The sequence below is a fragment of the Myotis nattereri genome (assembly GCF_964212035.1).
Source record: "Myotis nattereri genome assembly, chromosome: 4".
Taxonomy (NCBI): domain Eukaryota; kingdom Metazoa; phylum Chordata; class Mammalia; order Chiroptera; family Vespertilionidae; genus Myotis; species Myotis nattereri.
Window position 1 is genome coordinate 12,654,667 of NC_138079.1, and position 22,385 is coordinate 12,677,051.

At 43.4% G+C, this 22,385-nt stretch overlaps 1 protein-coding gene across 1 annotated transcript in view; it reads right to left on the minus strand.

Moving 5' to 3' along the window:
* Positions 1-15,678: 15,678 nt before the first annotated feature.
* ATPSCKMT (ATP synthase c subunit lysine N-methyltransferase) overlaps positions 15,679-22,385 on the minus strand; it is a 121,642-nt gene continuing 114,935 nt past the window's right edge. The window contains exon 5 of the mRNA XM_081089419.1: positions 15,679-16,060. Coding sequence (XP_080945545.1) covers positions 16,013-16,060 — 48 coding nt within the window. The 3' untranslated portion in view covers positions 15,679-16,012. The remainder of the gene's footprint in view (positions 16,061-22,385) is intronic.

Here is a 22,385-nt window from a genome sequence, read left to right on the forward strand (position 1 = left end):
AAACCCTGCCTACCTACCTCAGAAATATCTCTTACAATTCCAAATATAACTCAAGTATTGAATTTAATCCTTCTCAAAACTAGCACCAGATGACCAAAGAAAATCTATATCAATGCTAAAAAGTTGGAAATATTGAAAATAACATTCAAATGATATTCAAAAATTTTCCACACACTGTAGTGAAGTGAGACAGGCTAAAGAATAGGCTCCTCTGTCCCACAATGGCTAAATGCAAAGGGAACCCACCCGGGAAAAGTAGAAACAGGGGCAGGGAGACCCAGCTAAGCCCCACCAGCAACTCCCGGCTTGGAGAGCATAAGGGATATATGTATGTTTGCCTACCTCACTTCCTTCTTTGGGGGAACTTTACTCCCTCCACAGGAACCCCCAAATGTAGAACCTGCCACACCATAACCAGAGAGTTGAGTGTGTGACCAAATTTGGTCAAACAAACTTTCCTGGGAATTTAACCTTGAAAGAGACATGCAGGAAAAGAGAGTTTGACTTAAACCATAGGATTGATAGCCACACCCTAGAGAGGTAGTCCAGCTCTTATTTCTAAGATCTGCAGAACTGAAACACATCCTGTCCTGCCTGGGCCCGGTGGCTCTGTCTTCCACTGATTCTATAAAATATTCCAGTGTTTCTTGTATTGCTATGCTTCAAAACATATACATACACTACATATGTGCTTTTACATGGACCAATATTTCATAATCAAGGTTAAAGAATAAAAGAGCAGGACAGAGAACCAAGATGGTGGCATAGGTAAACACCGGAGAATGCTGCCTCGCACAACCACTTCAAAAATACAACTAAAAGATGGAACGAACATCACCCAGAACCACAGGAAGGCTGGCTGAGGGGAAATTCTTCAACTAGAAGGAAAGAAAACAGCATACCGAGACTCAGAGGAGGCACAGTGCAGAAAATACAAAGGTGCGGAGGTGCGCGCGGAGTGGGCTGGCGGCTGAGGGCATGGTTGTCGTTTTCAATCGGGAGGGAGTCTCAGGCTCTGAGCTCCAGTTCTGGGCAAGTCTCTAGGGACCCAGACTCAAACGGGAGAAGCGGGACTGTCTGGCATTGGTCGTAACTCGAGGGCAGCTTTCTCTCCGAGGTTTGCAGCAGTTGCTGGGACTCTGAGAGGCAGAGCCTCTGGGGACAGGACTGAGAGCAGCCATAACTGCTCCCTCCGCCCGCCCTGTAGATCTCCTGGGACCCGCCTTGCCCAAGCCCTGCACAGAGGCATTTGCCGGATAGCCTCAGGCAAAGGCTAGATTAGCACCTCCCCAGAGGACAGAAGTTTTCCCACTGCAGACACAGCTGATTCTCACAGTCAGTTGGCCTGGAGGTCAAATCCCCCACAGTAATACCAACAACAATCAAGGCTTAACTACAACAAGACTGCGCACAAAGACCACTAGGGGGTGCACCAAGAAAGCATAAAAAATGCAGAGACAAAGAAACAGGACAAAATTGTCAATGGAGGATATAGAGTTCAGAACCACACTTTTAAGGTCTTTCAATAATTTTCTAAAAACTGCCGATAAACTTAATGAGATCTACAAGAAAACTAGTGAGACCCTCGATGTTGTGATAAAGAACCAACTATAAATTAAGCATACACTGACTGAAATAAAGAATGTTATACAGACTCCCAACAGCAGACCAGAGGAGCACAAGAATCAAGTCAAACATTTGAAATGCGAAGAAGCAAAAAACACCCAACCGGAAAAGCAAAATGAAAAAAGAATCCAAAAATATGAAGATAGTGTAAGGAGCCTCTGGGACAGCTTCAAGCGTACCAACATCTGAATTATAGGGGTGCCAGAAGATGAGAGAGAGCAAGATATGGAAAACCTATTTGAAGAAATAATGACACAAAACTTCCCCCACCTGGTGAAAGAAATAGACTTACAACTCCAGGAAGTGCAGAGAACCCCAAACAAAAAGAATCCAAAGAGGACCACACCAAGACACATCATAATTAAAATGCCAAGAGCAAAAGACAAAGAGAGAATCTTAAAAGCAGCAAGAGAAAGAAACTCAGTTACCTACAAGGGAATACCCATACAACTGTCAGCTGATTTCTCAACAGAAACTTTGCATGCCAGAAGAGAGTGGCAAGAAATATTCAAAGTGATGAAGAGCAAGATCCTACAACCAAGATTACTTTATCTAGCAAAGCTATCATTCAGAAGTGAAGGCCAGATAAAGAGCTTCACAGATAAGGAAAAGCTAAAGGAGTTCATCACCACCAAACCAGTATTATATGAAATGCTTTAAGAAGAGGAAGAAGAAGAAAAAGGTAAAGATACAAATTATGAACGACAAATATGCATCTATCAACAAGTGAATCCAAGAAACAAGTGAATAAATAATCTGATGAACAGAATGAACTGGTGATTATAATAGAATCAGGGACATAGAAAGGGAATGGACTGACTATTCTTGGGGGGGGGGGGAAGGGGTGTGGGAGATGGGGGAAGAGACTGGACAAAAATCGTGCACCTATGGATGAGGACAGTGGGTGGGGAGTGACGGTGGAGGGTGGGGTGGGAACTGGGAGGAGGGGAGTTACGGGGGGAACAAATGTAATAATCTGAACAATAAAGATTTAATTTAAAAAAAAAGAATAAAAGAGCAAAAACAAAAGGGAATTCCTAAAAAATGTTTGTTTAAAGGCAGTGGGGTAGGACTTACTGCAGACTCAAATGAGAGGGATTAAGTATGTGCTAATTCTGCTAAGGAAAATAGAAAACATTAAAATGACTTGAGAGTTAAAGAAGTGTAAAATCGACCCAAATGGAGTGGATCAGTGGTTGAGCATCGACCTATGAACCAGGAGGTCATAGTTGGATTCCCAGTCAGGGCACATGCCCGGGTTGTAGGCTCAATCCCCAGTGTGGAACGTGCAAGAGGCAGCCAATCAATGATTCTCTCTCATCATTGATGTTTCTATCTCTCTTTCCCTCTCTCTTCCTCTTTGAAATCAATAAAAAAAAATATATTTTTTAAAAAGTGTAAAGTCTAACCAAGTTGGAAAGGAAGTTAATGACCACAATCTCAGTAAGGCTGGGGGCTTTGCTCAACTCACAGTTAATAATTGGTTAGAGTTAATTCAAACCCTTAGGACATTGGCTGTAAGACCATCCCATTAGAAGGGTGTGGTCTATAGGAGTTTCTAAAGTCCCCGGATGGATGACTATAAAAAGGCTCCATTTGTCCATCTGGAGCACAAGAAGACCTGAGCATCCAGAGCATGGATCCCAGGCAAAATTTCCTCAAAGAGAAGCAATATTTTTCTACTTAGATGGGGAACCCAACATACCTGGAACAGTATATCACTCAGCTCAGGCTGTCATAAGAAAATATCATAGGCTAGGTGTCGTAAACAACTGAAATTTATTTCTCACAGTTCTGGGGGGTGAAAGTCCAGGATCAAGCAGCCAACATCTGATTCTTGTGAAGTCCCCCTTCCTGTCTCACAGACAGTGCCCTCTCACTGCACCCTCACATGGACAGAGAGAGGAAGGAAGCTCTCAGCTGCCTCTTCTTACAAGGGCACCATTCCCATTATAGGGGCCCCACCCTTGTGATCCCATCTAAACCTAGTCATGTCCCAAGGCCTCACCTCCTAACACAATCACACTTCAATTAGAATGTCAATATATGAATTTGGGAGGTGGAGACATAACTCGATACATTAGCAAATGCTGAAACTACATTTTTGGTAGCATTTAACCCTTGGAACGTGTTAACATGTTATCATCTATTTTAAACTACTTTCACATATAAACATACAATGCATGATATGTTGGTTGAAGTTACATGTTAGGTACAGGCAGTGGCCTCATGGAGAACACCAGCCTGTGGTCAGCATTCTCACCAGCAAATCCACACACCAAGACATCTACAGCAAGAGCCGCAGCCACCCAAATCTCCACCAAGTCTGGCCTGTGGATAATGTCATCTCTCCCTCAATGAACCTTCTGTGCAATGTGGTCAGATCACCCACAAGATGGAGAACTAGGATGTCACTGGGCTCACAGACTTGCTAAGGAGTTTGTTTAATAACATCTGTAGTGGGGAGGGGAGGAGGACACAGTCTGGTTTGAGACTGCTTTCTCTATGACCTGCTTGAGCCATCACCATGCACCTCAAAGAACCCAAGAGTTTCTGACAATTGAATAGCCCACTTCCCAGCAGAAAGTTAGAATATCCATGCTTGTATGTTATACTGAGGAGCAACCTGTATGTGCTTGGTATTTGAATTGTTTTTGGATAATTTGGTCTATCAGAATGAGCGGATTAGCTTGGTGATTTCCTTTAAATGTGTGATTTATTTAGTCTTGGGATTTTAAGCTGAAAAGTTTAAGAGAATTTGGCTAGATTTGTAAACAGCATTGGGATGCTTAAGATAACTTGAGATTTACTATAACCATAAGTTTAATTTATCACATTAGCTATGGAGGAGAAATCAAATATATCATATTTATAAATGCAGTAAAAATGTTTAAAGGAATTTAATTAACCAAGTTGTAAGTGGGGCTGATTATTTAAGGCAGTTTTGTCTGTTCAACTGGAAAAAGCACCGTTAAATAGGATTGTTAAAATTCACTGGATTTATTTAAAAATAAGATTTATAATTGGGGCTTATAGACTTAAGAGAAACAATACTTTTACATTTTTTATTTGAATACATTGAATATTAATATAAAATCTCAAATAGAGATGTCATTCCTTTTAGGAGGAAAAAAAGCCACCTTAAAGACCAAAATAACTTAGATCAACAAATCAGAACTTATGACTCATTATTAAGTGAGATATTGTTCCCACAGAAGGAATCAACTTTCTAGGAATTATGTTGTCCAACTTTTTGATTATGCAACCCAAACAGTAAAACACTCTTGAGAATGTGTCTCTGATCTCTGCATATTTATTGCCACAACAAGGAGGGCACTGCAAGGCACTGCCTGGCTGCCCAGTAGCTGGGAGTGCTGTGGGCAGACAGCCCTTGGTGGTCAGTCTCTTCAGGGTGGCCTCAGCTGCACAGAGCTGCCTGGCTGACTGGACACCTCTCCTCAGAACAGCCCCCATGAAGAGACTTTCCCATGAAGGTGAATAAAGCCCTGGCCAGCTCTGGACAACTCTGAGGGGTCATCCTCGTCCCCGAGCTCCACATGGAGTCAGCTGAGGCCATCACTCAGTCTGCGTCACAGCTTGACCCGTCCCTCTGCCCGATCCTGCTTCCTCTCACATAGCCCAATGCCCAGGACTCTTCCAAATAAACATCCTGCAGGCTCAGCTCCTTCACAGAGTCTGCTTCCGGGAAGGCCAACCCGTAACACAAACTGTGTGCACAAGCCCCTCAGTCACTTTGTTAATCACAAGACAAATTTAATATCCTTGTGATTTTAATACAGGAAACAGGAGTGAGAACAGAATACTGGTGGGCCATAAAGAATGGACAATTGAGAGATTACTTACTATATGGTCTGTAACTTACAGGAAGATACTTCGTTAGAGGCTAGCTAGAGAATATGCTGTATTTCACTCTAAGACATTTTTGTCACATATTACCGTCTCTGACTTTGCTCCTGACCAGGCGGCAGTCCTTTCGTCATGGTCATTGCCTGAGCAATTTTTGGTCATTAGCACAGGGGGTGTTAGAAATATCTTTTTTATTAGTGAAGGGCATGATTTCAAGTTCTGTGAATTGGCTAGAAATATTTCCCAGACACCCCTGCCCAGGCATGAGCTGAGTACAAGAGTCTGGGCACCATGCTTATGACCCCACTAAGTCTTGCATTCCACGAAGTTGCTAAGGATTCCGGTTGTGTAGTCGTGACCTTCAGAGAGCCTAAGGACAGAAAACTGGGCCTTCCCTCAGCTTCCAGGACAGGCTTTGTGCTCCTTGCTAAACAGAGCTTGTTTGCTGCCTAAATTCATTCTGAGACTTGCTTTCATTGTCAGCACTTGGTAATGAGGTTGGAGGATGGGAACTGGAATCTTCACCCACCTCTGCTCTTAGGACGCAACCTACACCCACAGGAAGCAACAGACAACTGTGAAGACCCAACTGACCGTCTGCAGCTGGGAACCCATCCAGTTCCTGACCTCCCTTCAGCATCTTCACCCTCCCAAATCAAAGCCACTCCTAGCCACCCAGGGTGTACTCATTCAAGAACCACAACCCAAGTCATGAATCATCATAACGGTGAAAATCTCTCTCCTTGGCATAAATATATGACTAAAATAATACTGGCATAGGTTCAACTTTTGGAAATTCATTAAATTTTGCTCCAGGTAATTAGTTTATCTATTCTCTGAAAATGGCCCCAAACTTATCCATTTGGAGTCTCTATTACTAACATATAATGGTTGCTAAGCAACATCATGCATTGTTATTCCTTCCTCTAATTTAAAATTCTCAATTCGTTGTAAAGGTCTTCAGAGAGACGTTATTGTTCAGGATGGGCCAAGTACCATTTTTCACTGTAGCCCATTCAATTTAGAAAAGAAATTACAGTGTGCTGTTTAATCAACATAAAATGATTTGTATACAACATTTAACATCTTCTTGCAATGTAGCTGTCTTCTTTTACTAATCAGATCTACTTAATTTATTTTCACCTTTCCCAAGGAGATTTCCTTTCTCCTTCCATCCTTGCTCTTTCTTGTGTTCCCTCAACTTTCAAGCCAATTTATAGATACCCTTTAGCATGAGAACTGGGAGAACTGGAAAGAAAGACTTGAACACAGAAGATACACTCACATCATCCTGTAATTAGTCATCATGGGAAAGGAGCTTCAGTCTAATAGATCACTTTCCCAAAATTCCAACTTCATCAGAAAGAAGACACATTTAGCATAGAACTTTTCTGATATGAATGCTACAAAGCTAATCAATTATTTGTTCTAATAATAGTGTGGCTTAGCTTCAAGTGTTTGAGGAGAGTGTTGCTGAGGTGTCCTCTCAAAGGACAAAACGTCACATTTTTCCACTCACCCAACAATATTTCTTGATTTAAGATTAACTTTGTGGCAAAACTCATTGGAAAGGAAATACATTTTCACAAAACAGGCAATGGCATTTCTGCACAGGGACCCCCTCACTATATATTGAGTGTATTCACACATTGAGGGGATCAAAATAGATTAAAATAAATTCTCGCTTATCACTATTGCTTGGAATCTGGAGCAATCTAGAATAAAAACTCACACATTTAGGTTAATGGAAGAAAAAAAACTATAAAAGCAAATAAATGGGTGAAAATAAGTGGAATATTTTAAAGGAAATGTAATTTTGTTACTATAACAATATGGAGAAAATTTGATTTTCATAACAGTAAACACTTCTGGGACAGAAAAGATTGATTTTTGTTGGCTTAAAACCTTATTAAGCCTCTTGGGTGTGTGTGTGTGTGTGTGTGTGTGTGTGTGTGTGTGTGTGTTGAGAGAAAAATCCCCAGAGCGTATGTTCAAGTTACAAAAGAATAGATAGTCAATAAGTTACTGGGGTGGGGGTCAGCATATTTTTTGCTTTAGGCATTTGTTTTCATTATGGAGGCTGTGATGTTAGGGGCTCAGAGTATGGGCAGCCTGGAGGAAGAGCCCAGCCATCTACGAAAGGGTTTTAGCGAGGTTGGCTGTGGGTGTGGGGCCAGCACTCTATCCATAGAGAGGAAGTGTGGGTGCTGGTTAAGTGCGCACATTGGAACCAAAAACACCTGCATCCCAATCTCGGCTGTGCTGTATTTTAACCCTATGACTGTAGACTGGTCACACTTATCCTTCTGTGCCACAGGATTCCCATCTATTAAATGGGGATAGCAATACCTCAACATGTTGTTGTGAGCATTAAAGAGTTAATTCACAACAGAGCAGGCTTCCTGGGCTTCTTACCAGAGCAGTCACAAGGGCCTCATTGCTTAGAAGGCCCTACACTTGGTTTAATGCTCTGTTGTCATTATCTTGAAATAACTAATCATTTTTAAACAAAGGAGCCCAGTATTTTCATTTTGATCTGGGCCCCACAAATTCTGTAGCACTGACCCCTCATCAGTGCTAGCTGTTATCTCTATTGCTCTTCTCCTAAGCATACAATTTTAGGAAAATTCTCAGGATTCAAACATGAGTGAAGTTGGTATTTGGGGAAGGGAGAAGGAGGGACAGGGAGTTGATAGAGGAGTCAGCGTGGTGCCCAAAGTACTAATTCCTGCAGTATCCTGCCAACAGGGCAGGATGAGAACACAGGCTTCCCAGGAATATTCAGTTTATTTTATTTGGAGTTATTTCACTTTCAAGTTTGAATAGAACGTATATAGGCTGATATATAATGCTAATCAAAATGTCAGACATAAAAAGTTAAGAACCATATGATTTCACTGATATGTGGACTATAAAAATGAAAGCAACAAATGAACAAACAAGAAAAACAAGAACTCATAGACACAGACCACAGTATGGTGGTTACTAGAGAGAAGGGGGGTTGGGGTGTAGCAAAAGGTAAAGGGCAGCAAGTATATGGTGACTGAAGAAAATTTGACTGAGTGGTGGGCACACAATCAATATACAGATGATGTGCCATAGAACTGTACACATGAAACCTATGTAATCTTATTAACCAATGTCACCAAAAAATTTTTAATTAAAAAAAATAAACTATATAGGCTGATAAACGTACATTGATAGAGGTCTTTAAGAATCTAATTTAGTGAAGAACTGATAATACATGTGCAAGACGTCATTTGAAGGTGCATTATCTTTTTCAGTATTTTGAAGAACACTCTCCCAAAATTATTTGAATAGATTGAATATTAATATAAAATCTCAAATAGAGATGTCATTCCTTTTAGAAGGAAAAAAAGCCACCTTACAGACCAAAATAACTTAGATCAACAAATCAGAACTTATGACTCATTATTAAGTGAGATATTGTTCCCACAGAACAATATCTCACTGGGCCCCTGATGACTATGTGAGCACAGCTATCCACCTAACATGTTGGATATGAAGTATGAATGAAATAAACTCTGGTATTAAGTCACTAAGGTGTTAGGGTTGTTTCTTACTGCAGCAAAACCCAGCCTATCCCAACTAATACACTCAATCCATTTAATTACATTCCAGGTTTATCAAACTCAGACATAAAGCCAACCAAAAAGGCTTGCAGATGGCCTTTGACATATAGAGCTACCTTTAAGAATTAACAAGATTTCTAGTTTTCTCATAAGTGAGGAAGAGACAATACCATGCACTTTAAGATTACGGAAACTTAATTCAAAGAGAGTTGAATGTACAATAGCACTGGAGACTCTGCCAATTAATTTGGGACTGGAGGAACAAGGCTACCTAGGCACACTTTCTGTTTCTGTGGAGGGAAGTTTCCAGACAAGGTAGCATGGGCTCATTTGGTCATCATTCTCAGGGTCCAAGGCAAGATTACAATGTAGGCTCAAATGCTTTATGTCTAAATAGGTAAACATTATTCATGAAACCAACGAACTTTTAAATAAATTATTTTCTATGCTACTACTTTCTCAAATAAACCTTCAAATGACCTTGACAGGCCAATTCAAGTTTAAAATGTCTTTAATTTCTCAAAGTTCCTCATGTGTATGTGTGTGGACATCCCTGCCCTCACATCTACATCCCAACCTCTCCTTATTCTTGTAACCAAAATACAATCACCCTCAGGGCCTCGGGACATATGCACCAGGGGGTGGGCCACTCTCCACAGGACAAACCTGAGGAAGAGAGCAGTACAGGCCGGGAAAGGAGGGTCAAGGCTGTTTAAACAAAGAATTCCAGGGCCTTGATACCCAGTATGAGATCTACAAAGTGGTGGAAGGGTTAAAAGTGGCCACTACCCTTTTTTCCACATACTCCCTAACTGGTGCAAAGGGAAATGGCTGGAATGGGATTCAAGAAGGGGCTCTCAAAGCATGGGTTAAACATCACCCCTGAAATCTTGGTTACCCTTTGAGTCTGTGATGTCAAGTGTCAACTTAAATAAAATTGAACTCCATCTTCCTCCTACCACACAGCCACAAGTTTCAAATTATTATGACCTTCTGTATAAAGAAATCCAAATGATCCAGAGTCAATTTCATATCCCCAATGCCCTTCTCTAGTTCCTGTCCAACTGCCCCAGGCAGCAATCTCCCATTCCCACCCCTACCCCCGCCCACCAGCTCTGGTCCCTCAGGTTCCCACAAAGATTTCAGACTAGCTAGGCATGTACTCCCTATGATAAAATCTCAGCACCTTCTCTGGGAACAAATGAGTTAATTTATATTGCTGTGCTACAAAGATAAAAATATTGGAAATGTATCTATTATAAATATGAAGGTCACCATAAAAGAGAGAAAGAGAGAGAGATGTCATCATAGTAAATGGAGCCCATGAGTATTCTAAATATAGCCTTCGTCAGGACTTGTACTCATAGTCCAGGGACCTTTTAGAAAATAATTTTTCTCATGTTGCCCTTTGTATCTGACAAATATTGATTTGAGTTGTGTTTTGAATAACAATGAAATTAATGCTTCAGATAGGACTTTATTCTTAAAGTTAAACTAGTTAACACCTCAGAATGTTGAAAACACATTGGACTCACAATTCTGAGGTTGGGTCCTGCTGCTTTAGTAGCCATGTAAGTCTGGGGCAAACTCCCCAGCCTGTCTCTCTCTCCCCCACATTGTAAAGAATCATAGAAATTTGGGAATAAGAGATTTGGAAACCTCTTAGATAATCAAGTTCAATCCCCAAATTTCACATTTGGGAAAACTGGAAACTTGGAGCTGTTACATACTGTACCCAACATCACATTGATCACTGCAGAAAGGTTCAATGCAAACCGCTGTAGCTGGTGTGGGTGTGGTCACCTCTAGCGCCCATCTAGTTCTGAAAGTCAGTACTTTATGAGAAGATCAAACCATTTGATAAACTAGTATTTCAAATAGCACAATCATAGTTCTCGCTAAACGTTACAAAAAAAAATGATTTTGTGAAAAAAATCAAATATTTTCTATTAATTAGGCAATGAATAGATTAATAATTAGAATACTAATAAGAAAAAAAAACAGCTCTGGCTAGTGTGGCTCAGTTGGTTGGGTGCCTCATGCATCTAGAGCAGTGATGGCGAACCTTTTGAGCTCGGCGTGTCAGAATTTTGAAAAACCCTAACTCTGGTGCCATGTCACATATAGAAATCTTTTGATCTTTGCAACCATAGTAAAACAAAGATTTATATTTTTGATATTTATTTTATATATGTAAATGCCATGTAACAAAGAAAAATCAACCAAAAAAAATGAGTTTGTGTGTCACCTCTGACACACGTGTCATAGGTTCGCCATCACTGATCTAGAGGTTGATGGTTCAATTCCTGGTCAGGGCAACTGCCCTGGTTTCAGAACTTGATCCCCAGTAGGGGACATGCAAGAGGAAGCCAATCAATGTTACTCTCTCACACCAATGTTTCTCTGTTCTCCCTTCCTCTCTCTCTAAAAATCAATACACTATTCTAAAAAAGAAAAGAAAAAACTGAGACAACCAAAGAGAGAGCATGGAGAATTGGGTTCTGAGCCCTGCCCCAGAAGATTGCATAGTGGGCCAGGTTCCCCTGCAAGGGAGTGGAACTGAGAGGGGACTTAGTCTCACTGAAGCACTTAGGCTTTCTAGCTTGTGGTATTGAGAATCAGAAACTTGGATCTGCATAGCAGGTTCCTGGACCCACAGCTCATTGACAGCCTCTGTGCCATCCAGCTACAATTATGAGAAAGAGAATTTGATTGCTCACTCATTGGCCAACCGGGTTACCTCACCTTGGCCCAATCAGCAATATCCAGGGTATAGGGTCACTGAATTTAAAAAATAAAAAGGCTACCTAGGCACACTTTCTGTTTCTGTGGAGGGAAGTTTCCAGACAAGGTAGCATGGGCTCATTTGGTAGTCGGAACATGTCTGGCAGACACATATCCAAAACTAGGTAGTTGCCTAGGCAGGATTCTCTAGCAAACCAGTGATATTGTGGAAGGCTAGTCAGTATTCCAGTAAGGAGGGAGGCGTCCCTAAACACGAGCTGGTGCTGAAATGTGCAGATCACTGATGCTCCCTCTACATCAATCCCTGGTGGATATTACTAGCCATCACAATATCTTATTCTCTGCCCACTCTGGCCAGTGGAAGACTGCACATCTCAGGCCCTTGCATTTGAGGGCTGAGGAACCATAAGATTAACTTCTGGCCAATGAGTTGACTGAGGTAGCAAAGAGTCCCAGTCTCTCTTCCCCTGCTGTGGCCACCTAGAAGTCCATGTGTTCCAGATGGTCCAACCAAAAAATGGTGTAGCCTACATCATCCTGGGCCCCTGATGACTATGTGAGCACAGCCATCCACCTAACATGTTGGATATGAAGTATGAATGAAATAAACTCTGGTATTAAGTCACTAAGGTGTTAGGGTTGTTTCTTACTGCAGCAAAACCCAGCCTATCCCAACTAATACACTCAATCCATTTAATTACATTCCAGGTTTACCAAACTCAGACATAAAGCCAACCAAAAAGGCTTGCAGATGGCCTTTGACATATAGAGCTACCTTTAAGAATTAACAAGATTTCTAGTTCTCTCATAAGTGAGGAAGAGACAATACCATGCACTTTAAGATTATGGAAACTTAATTCAAAGAGAGTTGAATGTACAATAGCACTGGAGACTCTGCCAATTAATTTGGGACTGGAGGAACAAACCATGACTAATCAACCCAGAGCATGCAAGACCACTGCCTTGAACCTTCACAACGAGAAACATCATCACAGATCAATGGTCCGTGCAGCCCAGTAATTTGTCTCAGACAATGACACAAAATTGTGCCCCCACTTTTCTGCCCTAAACTGCATATTGTTGTAACCTAATTTCCTATAATTTTGTTTCCTGTCACTTTTTACCCTCAAACAACCTTATAATGGTGATAATTAGGAGCATTAGAGCAGACAGAAGTTTGTAAGGGGAAATTAGATCTGGTCAGTGTGTTGCCCTACCCAGTTAAGGTAATTACCTTGAAATTCAAATGCCGCAGCCAAAGTTCAGAGCATCCTATTCACAGCCAAGTCACGCCTAGTCATTGCCCATTGTGTTGCCCATTACTAATAAGTGTCATTATAGAAACAAACAAGCTGCCTCATCAGGCAAGGCAGGATTAAAAGGATGGGCTCTCTTTAATTCAAGTCCACACAAAACAAGACAGCCCACACACTTAGAACCCAACAGCTGTCTCAGTTTCACTGCTATCCTTGACCTTGGGGATTCTCCTTGAAACTCTCTATTCTTTTGTCCCAGAAACAGCACTGGTTCATTGTTCTCCGACTGTTGGGACCACTCCTTTTTGGTATCCTTAGTGGACCTGACTCCCCTACTTACCTTAATTGTTGGCATTCCTTGAGGGTCCATTCTCAGCCCACTGCTTTTCTTGTTGTATATGCTCTCCTTGACTGATCTTATGTACCTTCAAATACCAAACACAGACAATGATATCCAATCCCCTTCCCTGAACTCCCAACTCATAGACCTTCTGCCCCTGTCCACCTGGATATTCCATAGACACTGCCACATGTGCAAACTACGCTTGTCACTCTCTCCCAAACTCCTTCCTTGTTGATGTTCTCTATTTTGTACAGATGATGCAGTGGGTTGAATGGTATCCCCCCTCCCCCAAATATATGTCCATCTTGAACATCAGAATACAACCTTGTTTGGAATAAGGTCTTGGCAGATGTAGCTAAGTTAAGGACCTCAAGATGAGATCATCCTGAATTCAGAGGTAATCCCATCCTCTTTCCATCACTGATTAGCAACCTCAACTCCATCGGTAACTGTCATTCTCCTTTTCCATGTACCATATTTGCAGGTACCAGGGATTAGGACATGGGCATCTTGGGGGAGAGGACTATTATTCTGCCCACCGTGCGTGATCTGGATAAGGCACTGATGGGAGGTCTGAGGGGGAAGTCAGTCAGAATCAGTCAGTTCGGCAATTGCTGGCAGAACTCCAAATACCAGGAGGAAGTTTAAGAATCTAGAATGGCCTTCCAAGAGCAAAGCAGGGTGGCAGGCTCGGGAGACCCATGTTAACAGGTACATTATCATAGCAAAAGTGGAGGCCTAGGAATAAGCCAGGGGCCTGTCAGTGAGAGTAAGAGTGGAAACTCGGCCTCAAGAACAAGGTAAAGGACGTTTCCGGTGACTGGTGCAGGACCAGCGCATCACTGCCAACAAAGGTGACAGAATGTGGAGTCATCTGGGATTCTCAGGGGTCCTCAAGTCCCCCAACTTTGTAGTAAGGCAGATCACATCCTAAAGTTAGAAGGTGAGAGTTTTTTAGGAAACAGCCAGGGCATTCTGGTTAAAAGCCCCATATCCAGAAAGGCAGAACACTGTTGGAGTGTGAAATAACCAACAGGACAACAGGAGGAGGAGTGCGATTCAGGACGCTGACTGAGCCAGATGAGGAGATGAGCCAGTACCCCAGGGGCACAGGGAGAAGCCAGGAACAGATGGCAGCCGCTCAGCTGCCTCTCCGGCTTTGCTGAGTGAGCCTGCAGGCTGCCAGCCAAAGCCAGGAGGGTCCAGAAAATAGAGGGAAACTTTAGAGGGGAAAATAGAGGGAAACTATTGGGAGTGGCGGACAGAGAAGAATATGGACAGGGATCACAGTCATCCAATGGGAATTTGATTGCACTTCTGCTGTGCAGACAGTGAGATGAATGATCTCCGCTGACTCCCCAGAAAACCTGAAGCCAAAATGCCTTTCCCGTTAATGCATGCTCCAATCAGATTGGGCGGATGGGGGACAGGGGGGGTGGAGGCACACTTGAAAACATCAAGTCCTGCTTCAAGGTGGGCTTGATTGAAAACAGTCACCCCACAGGTGCTGTGTCACCAAGAAAGACAGAGTAAGGAATACGTAGGTCTTGGCATCAGAATTCTCACCTGCAGAAGTCAAATCAGCACAGGACATGAAAAGGAGCTCTTCCCAAGTTGGTTTCTTCTTTCTCTTAGATTCTATTTGATTTCCTAGGAGACCTGAGGGCATTGCTTTGTTTAAGATGCGGAAAGCCCAGCGGCCTGTGTTGTAATTACTTTTAGCCTTCGGCAGAAAAGCACCTTTGTCTTATTTCTCAAAAGTCAAAGGCAATCGATACATCCTACACTTTCTACCTCCTCTGGCTGATCGGAAGGTCAACTGGCAAGAAACTCACCACCATGGGGAGGGTGGAAATCCTTCGGACTACAGAAAGAGCAAACCCCATGCTGCCTTCCTCTGAGAAGTTATGAAAGGTAACCCAAGGGTACTGGCCAAGCTGGCAATGAGGTTCCAGGTTAACCTGGAAACGCAGGAGCTAGGACCCAGACGTGACTCACACACACACATTTCTGAGTTAGTAAATGCCTTTTCCTAGCCTGGGGCCCCACTATTAAAATGAATATATTAATTGGATCACAGCCAGCCCTTTTAACCAATAGTTTCCGATTTGCACTTTAATAAACTCCTGTCACGGTGACTAGTTAATGAAAATTAGAGCATTAAGACCCGACTCAAACATCACTCTCCCTCCCGCCCCTTCTCCCCCCCCCCACAGCCTCCCAAGGCTAGTTATCGACAGCCAACTTTACACGTCAAGCCTTTTATTTCAGAAAGCACATAGTTTGCCATGCAAGAGTTATTACTACAAAATGATTTTAAGTCTGATTAAAAGTTATGGCCCTGGTTAAGTCCAACATGGTATATACTATTTCCATATTACTGCTTCCGCAGAAAGTCGCAGCGCCTAGGTGTCCCCATCCAATAAAAGAGTGGTCCAGTGCAGAGAGATTTGAAAGCAGAACAGGTCACTGAGTGGCTTTGACACTTGTGAACAAACTGTCATTTTTGTGCAATCACCAGGTTTTAAAAAAAAAAAAAAAAGGTAGATGGAGCAGAAGGAGGTCACACGTGAGCATTAATTTCAAGAAATCGAACACAGGCTTTCATCTTGATTCAGTTGCCACTCCTCCTGTTTGGAGAAGAAAAACGTCAGGTCCAGAACCAACGGGAGCCCACAGCGTCCCCAGGCAAGTCTTCAAGGCACTATTTGGTGGGAAAGCCACCCCTGGGGGATCACTACCCAGTGCCCAGGTAGCATCGTATTCGTCCCCAACTGTTACCCCAAAACAGGGAAAAGGCAAGCTGGACACACCTCCCCAATGGTGTGCTTGGGACCCCAGTTAATTTAGGCCCACAGATTAGGCCCACAGGGATCTGTGCTAAAATTTTTCAGGTGACCGACTATGGTAATGCTGATGCGACTTAATAGGCTGATGAATTACCGCCTTCCACCTTGTCCAAAAGCCCTTCATCTCCCGTTCATCGTCTGCCTGATCTGGCCCCGGCCTCCCTAGCTAGCTTTATTTTTAGTAAACACCGATCTTCCAGCTGTCCTCCCACAAATGTCCACTCTTTGGCACGAGCCACTTTCCTAGAGGTCCATCCCTCACTGCACACCTCGCATTCTCCCCACTCCGTTCTCGGGATTACCAGGATGAGGCTGGGAGCTGCAGTTTGCAGGCTCTGCATCGGGAGACAGGCTCAGGCTCCGGCTCCAAATCGATTACCCTTGGGCAAGCAGGCCCCTCATGTCCCAGCTGCACTACGAGGCCAGGAGGGCAGGGGTGGAGACCAATTTAGGGAGTTAAGGGTGAGACAAGCATTTTTAATGAATTGGAATTGAAAGTATCTGAAATCATTGCAGGATCCTTAGTGAATACCATTTCCTCAAGCTTTTCCCCCAGTTGATACAACACCCACCCACACACACTTGCAGGATCACAATGTCAGTACAGGCCTCAAGGTGGGTTGTTCTTACAAAAAAATTGGAAAACAATGATCTAACCCAAAGGTCTCAAATCAGGTTTGATCTCACACTCCATCCTTGACAAAATTATTAAAAATTGAATTATATATATATATATATAGCATATTTATAAACATATTATTACATTTATGTATTTATTAGTTATATGCCTGTACTATCGTACTGTACATGATGTACTTTATAAACATATCCAGAAATAGTAATGAAAGCTTTTGTAAAACAATAAACAGAAATGTTACTTCTCATACTCCTGCCTGTCTCCACTCTGATAACCCTGGGTGTGTGTGGAGACCCTGCCCCCTCCGGCAGAGGTGACAGATCCTCCCCACGCCCTCACCTTTCAGAATTCCTCCTGTTCTCCACTATCACAAAATTAGCACTTAGAATATATGGTTCCTGCCCACACGTCCTTCAAAATCTGGTGAGGAAACTGACCAGATTTAACGGCAATGTAACACAGGATGAAAAGTGTTAGGCACAATGTGAGCAAGCATGGTGGCATCAGAGGAGAGGGCTAAGGAAGACGTCACCAAGACAGTGATGAGTGAGCTGGCGGCGGGGGGGTCACGCCAGGCTGCAAGGAGGAGGAATGACTCTAGACAGCAGAAGACAGCCTGTGTGGCTCTTCCTGCCCTTCACCATCACCTGGCACCTATTCCCTGAATTCTGCTCCCAGCGTCCGACTCAGAAGACCTGGGACAGGGCGGGCCCATCTTTTGCACACACTCCCGTCCCTTCCTTCTGGACCCCTGCAACAGGAGGGCAACAAGGCAGAAAGAGGCTTCTGTGGAGCGGCAGCATTGGCTAAAAGTGGGTTTAGAAACCCAAGATCTTCAGTGCATGGGATAGCCTACGTATAGGAGCCAGCAGGTGCAGGTCAGTCATGCAAAAGGAAAGCTTTTTACATTGATACACTCAAGTGGGAAAAGGCTTCACGACCCAGATACCCTTTGTAGAAAATGTTTGTTAATTGTTCCTCCATCCACCAACCATGCCTCCTGTCTCCCCCTTTTGGGAAATCTCCTCTCACACCTTCTGGGGTTCTCATGAGGCTCCAGGATGGAGGAGGGGACCGGTGCCTCAGGGAATCAGCAGCCTATTGCCTCCTCAAGCTACAGCAATGCTGGGGGTGGGAATCCACACAGAAAGTCAGAACTAAAGGTGAACAAGGTTCCTCGGCTGGAATTGCTCCTGGAGGGAGGCATTCTGTTTCCTTCCCCATCCCCCGCAACCTGGGATGAAGGGAGACTCTGGCTGGGAGGCCACTCAGTGCCTGGGGTGGGGGAGGGGCCTTTCTGGGACAGAATTCACACAGAAGAGGTAGAGCTGGAGGTAGAGCTTGTACCTGGAGAGGGCAGTGAGGACATTGGAACAAGTCTAGGAACCCAGTCCACCTTTTCCATTATATAAAAACAACGCTTCCCATTTTGCTTCCGCCAGTGAGAGTAGCACGTTTTGTTACTTGCAGAGACAACGGTACAACTGACAACCTCGTGCACATCCTAGACACACTATAAGGTTATTGCAGGCTCCTAGCTCCTCTAATGCCTATGCATGGGGTAGGCAATTGGCCAAGTTTTGTTAAGTAGACAGTTCTTTTCCAAAGCAGAAAGATACAAGTAACAACAGAAATTTTTATTTTTTCACAGAGCAATTGTGGACAGATGTCATACATCCTACATGCGCACATGTCAAAATAAAGCCACTTTCTTAAACATCTAAAAGAGAAATTATAAAGCATAAATGGCCAAAATGTATGTGATGTTGTAACACAATATGTATGATACATTCCAGTTATAAGATATTCCCCTTTTCCTTAATAATCTGATTATAGACTTTTTTGAGAATCTCTTTCAAAACCCAAGTGTGAAATCAAGATTAAAAGATCAATGAAATTGAGTTAAGTTCAGTTAAACATGCACCCATTCAACATAGTCAACTAGCAGAGGCAGCATGCCTCTATCCACCATGCCCCACATCAGGCTTAGGTCCATGAACCAGATGCGAGATACCTTACAAACTATGATGAATCCAGATCGATAACAAGAATAAGAGTGAAGTACAGTGGGTCCTCACTTAACATCATCAAAAGGTTCTTGGAAACTGTGGCTTTAAGCAAAACTATGTAAATTAAAATAAATTCTACCGTAGTCTAATTGATGTAAACAGGAGTTAAGTTCCTACAGCATGTTTCTGTTCACAAAACATTACCAACCTTCTAAATAAAGACCCAAAACACTTCTAATGTTAAACACTGAAAAATTAAAAAGTGAGCTATACATACATTTAAGAAAGATTAGTTTTTAAAAAGTAAGAGAATGATTTTCCAACCTGCTCATTCCAGTTCAGGGTCGCAGGTGACCAGAGCTGAGTGCCAGCAGCTTAGGGCACAAGGTGAAACGCACCCTGGAGAGGATGCCGTTCTGTCACAGGGCCACTCACCCCCACACTAACTCACTCAGACTGGGACAATGGAGATACCAGTTTACCTCATGTGGGCATATTTGGGATGTGGGAGGAAAACAGGGTCCTGGAGAAGCCCACACAGACGAGAGGGGGACATGAAAACTCCACACAGACAGTGCCTCCAGACAGAAATCAATTTTTTTCTCATCAATGTTATAATGAAACTAGAGGCCCGGTGCACAACATTTGTGCACTGGGGTGGTGGGAAGAGGTCCCTCAGCCCGGCCTGCGCCCTCTCATAGTCCGGGACCCCTTGGGAATGTTCGACTGCTGGTGTAGGCCTGCTCCCCACAGTCGGACATCCCCTGAGGCAGCGGTTCTCAACCTGTGGGTCATGACCCCTTCGGGGGTAGAATAACCCTTTCACAGGGGTCACCTAAGACCATTGGAAAACATATATAATTACATATTGTTTTGTGATTAATCACTATGCTTTAATTATGTTCAATTTGTAACAATGAAAATACAACCTGCATATCAGATATTTACATTACCATTCATAACAGTAATAAAATTACAGTTATGAAGTAGCAACGAAAATAATTTTATGGTTGGGGGTTACACAACATGAGGAACTGTATTAAAGTGTTGCGGCATTAGGAAGGTTGAGAACCACTGCCCTGAGGGGTCCTTAGCACTGCTGCAGAGGCAGGAGAGGTTCCCGCCACTGCTACTGTGCTGGCCAGCTGTAAGCCCAGCTTCTGGCTGAGCAGCACTCCCCTTGTGGGAGCACACTGACCACCAGGGGGCAGCTCCTGCATTGAGCATCTGCCCCTGATGGTCAGTGCGCATCATAGTGATCAGTTGGTCTGCCATTCAGTCAATTTGCATATTAGGGTTTTATTATATAGAATAACATTGACCAAAACAATAGTATTGGAGGACCCCCTCTACACCAAACTGTTCCAGGTGGTTTGTAGAAAGGAATTCTGTCCTATCTGTGAAATTAGCCTTCAAGTCCTTCAAGATCCTTTCCAACCTAAATTTTAATTACTATTAGAACTGTTTCTACTTTTTTGTAAGTTTTATAAAACTAAGGAAAATTATAACTAAAATGAATAAAAGTAAGAAACTCCTGATCTTGTCTAGGGGCAATTGTTATATTAGGATTCTTTGGTTGCAATTGACAGAAACCCACTTAGAAAAGTCTGGGGGGAAAGAGGAAGGCCCATTGGCTCACATTAAGCACATCGTCCTTGCCAAAGGTGGGGAGCGATGGAGCCAGGAACTCAAACAGTTTGAGGACTCTCTTTCCATCTTGTTCTCCACAAGTGGACTTTATTCTCTCAGAGAGCTGAGTCCTGAGGTTGAAAGCAGAGCTGCCAGCTACTCTGGACTCACATCTTCACAGTTTTGTGGCCAGAAAGAGAAAGACTGCATTTCCAGTCCAAGTCTCCTAGGGAAGAACATTGGCCAGCTTCGGTCAAATATAGGATGACCAACCACTCCATTTGCCTAGGACTGAGAAGGTTCCCTGGGACATGGAACTTTCAGTTTTGAAACTGGAAAAGTCTGAACAGACTAGAAAAGGTATAACCCTAGTTAAATACCACCTATCAACCAATTATTGTAGCTGGCAAGGTGAGTTACTAACACTAATTTAACTCAAGTGCCTACACTTTAATGGATCACCATTGCAGGGAGTTGGGACCCACACAGGACCCATACAAACCTGATGGTGAGATGAAAGAGTGACTTTCATCAAGAAGGGATGTCTCAGAAATGACCGCTAAAAGGTTACTGTAAGTTCGACAGCTGCCCCAATCTATTTCTATTATACATACTAATAATTTAGTTAAGTGATCCCTGAAACCATTCCAATTAAATAGGCTTACCTTGGAATTTCAATTATCTAAACTCACTAAAATGAGTCTTATTCCATTGTTGCTTCAATGTAACAAATGCTATCCTAGTGTAGGAGAAACTAAGATGGCGGCATAGGTAAACACCGGGAAATTGCTGCCTCCCACAACAACTTCAAAAATACAACGAAAAGACAAAATGGACATCATCCAGAAATACAGGAAGGCTGGCTGAGTGGAAATTCTACAACTAGAAGGAAAGAAAAGCACACTGAGAGCCAGAGGAGCTGCGGAAGTAAAGTGCAAAGGTACAGAGGCTCGCTCACGCAGAAAGGGGCTGGCACCTGAGGACGTGGCTGTCTTTTTGAATCGGGAGGGAGTCACAGCTCCCGACTGCTCTGAACTCCAGTTCCGGGAAGTCTCTGGGGACCCAGGACTCATACGGGGAGAAACTGGACTGTCTGGCAGCAGGCAGAACTCTGAACTTGAGGGCGGCTCTCCCTCAGAGGTGCTTGCAGCAATTATCAGGACACTGAAATGTGCAGCCCCTTAGGGCAGGGCTGAGGATCCTCCATAGCTGCTTGCTCCACCCTTTGATTCCTGAGACCCCACCTCACCCAGGTTGCGGCAGAGGCTTTTGCATATGAATGCCCTGGCCCTATGCAACCTGAAAATTACCTAACAAATTGCAGCTGGGCCAGACAAACCCAGAACTTCCAAGAGAAGGCCCAAGGCCCCACAGCAGCTTGCATTGCTTCACAGCTGGGCCTTATCAGGGCACCTCCAAACTCCAAAAAAGGAAGGGGAATCTGCAGTTCCCTTCATAGCTCCTGCTGGGTAACCTCAGGCAGAAGCTAAATTAGCACCTCCTTAGATCCAAGAGCCAGTGTACCCAGTTGTCAGAGGGGGACCATCCGGATTACAACTCCTCAGATCCATAAGGGACACACTCAGGGGGCAGACTCAGTGAGCACCAAAGCCCCACTGAAGCAAGTTTTTCCCCAGAAGGGTATCTTCAGCACAGAAGTTCTCCCACTGCAGACACAGCTGATTCTCACGGACAATTGGCCGGAGGTCAATTCCTCCCAGTGATACCTACAACAATCAAGGCATAACTACAACAAGACTGTGCACAAAGCCCACAAGGAGGTGCACGAAGAGTGTCCACCTCAGGTAACTGGGGAGGCTGAGCCACTGGG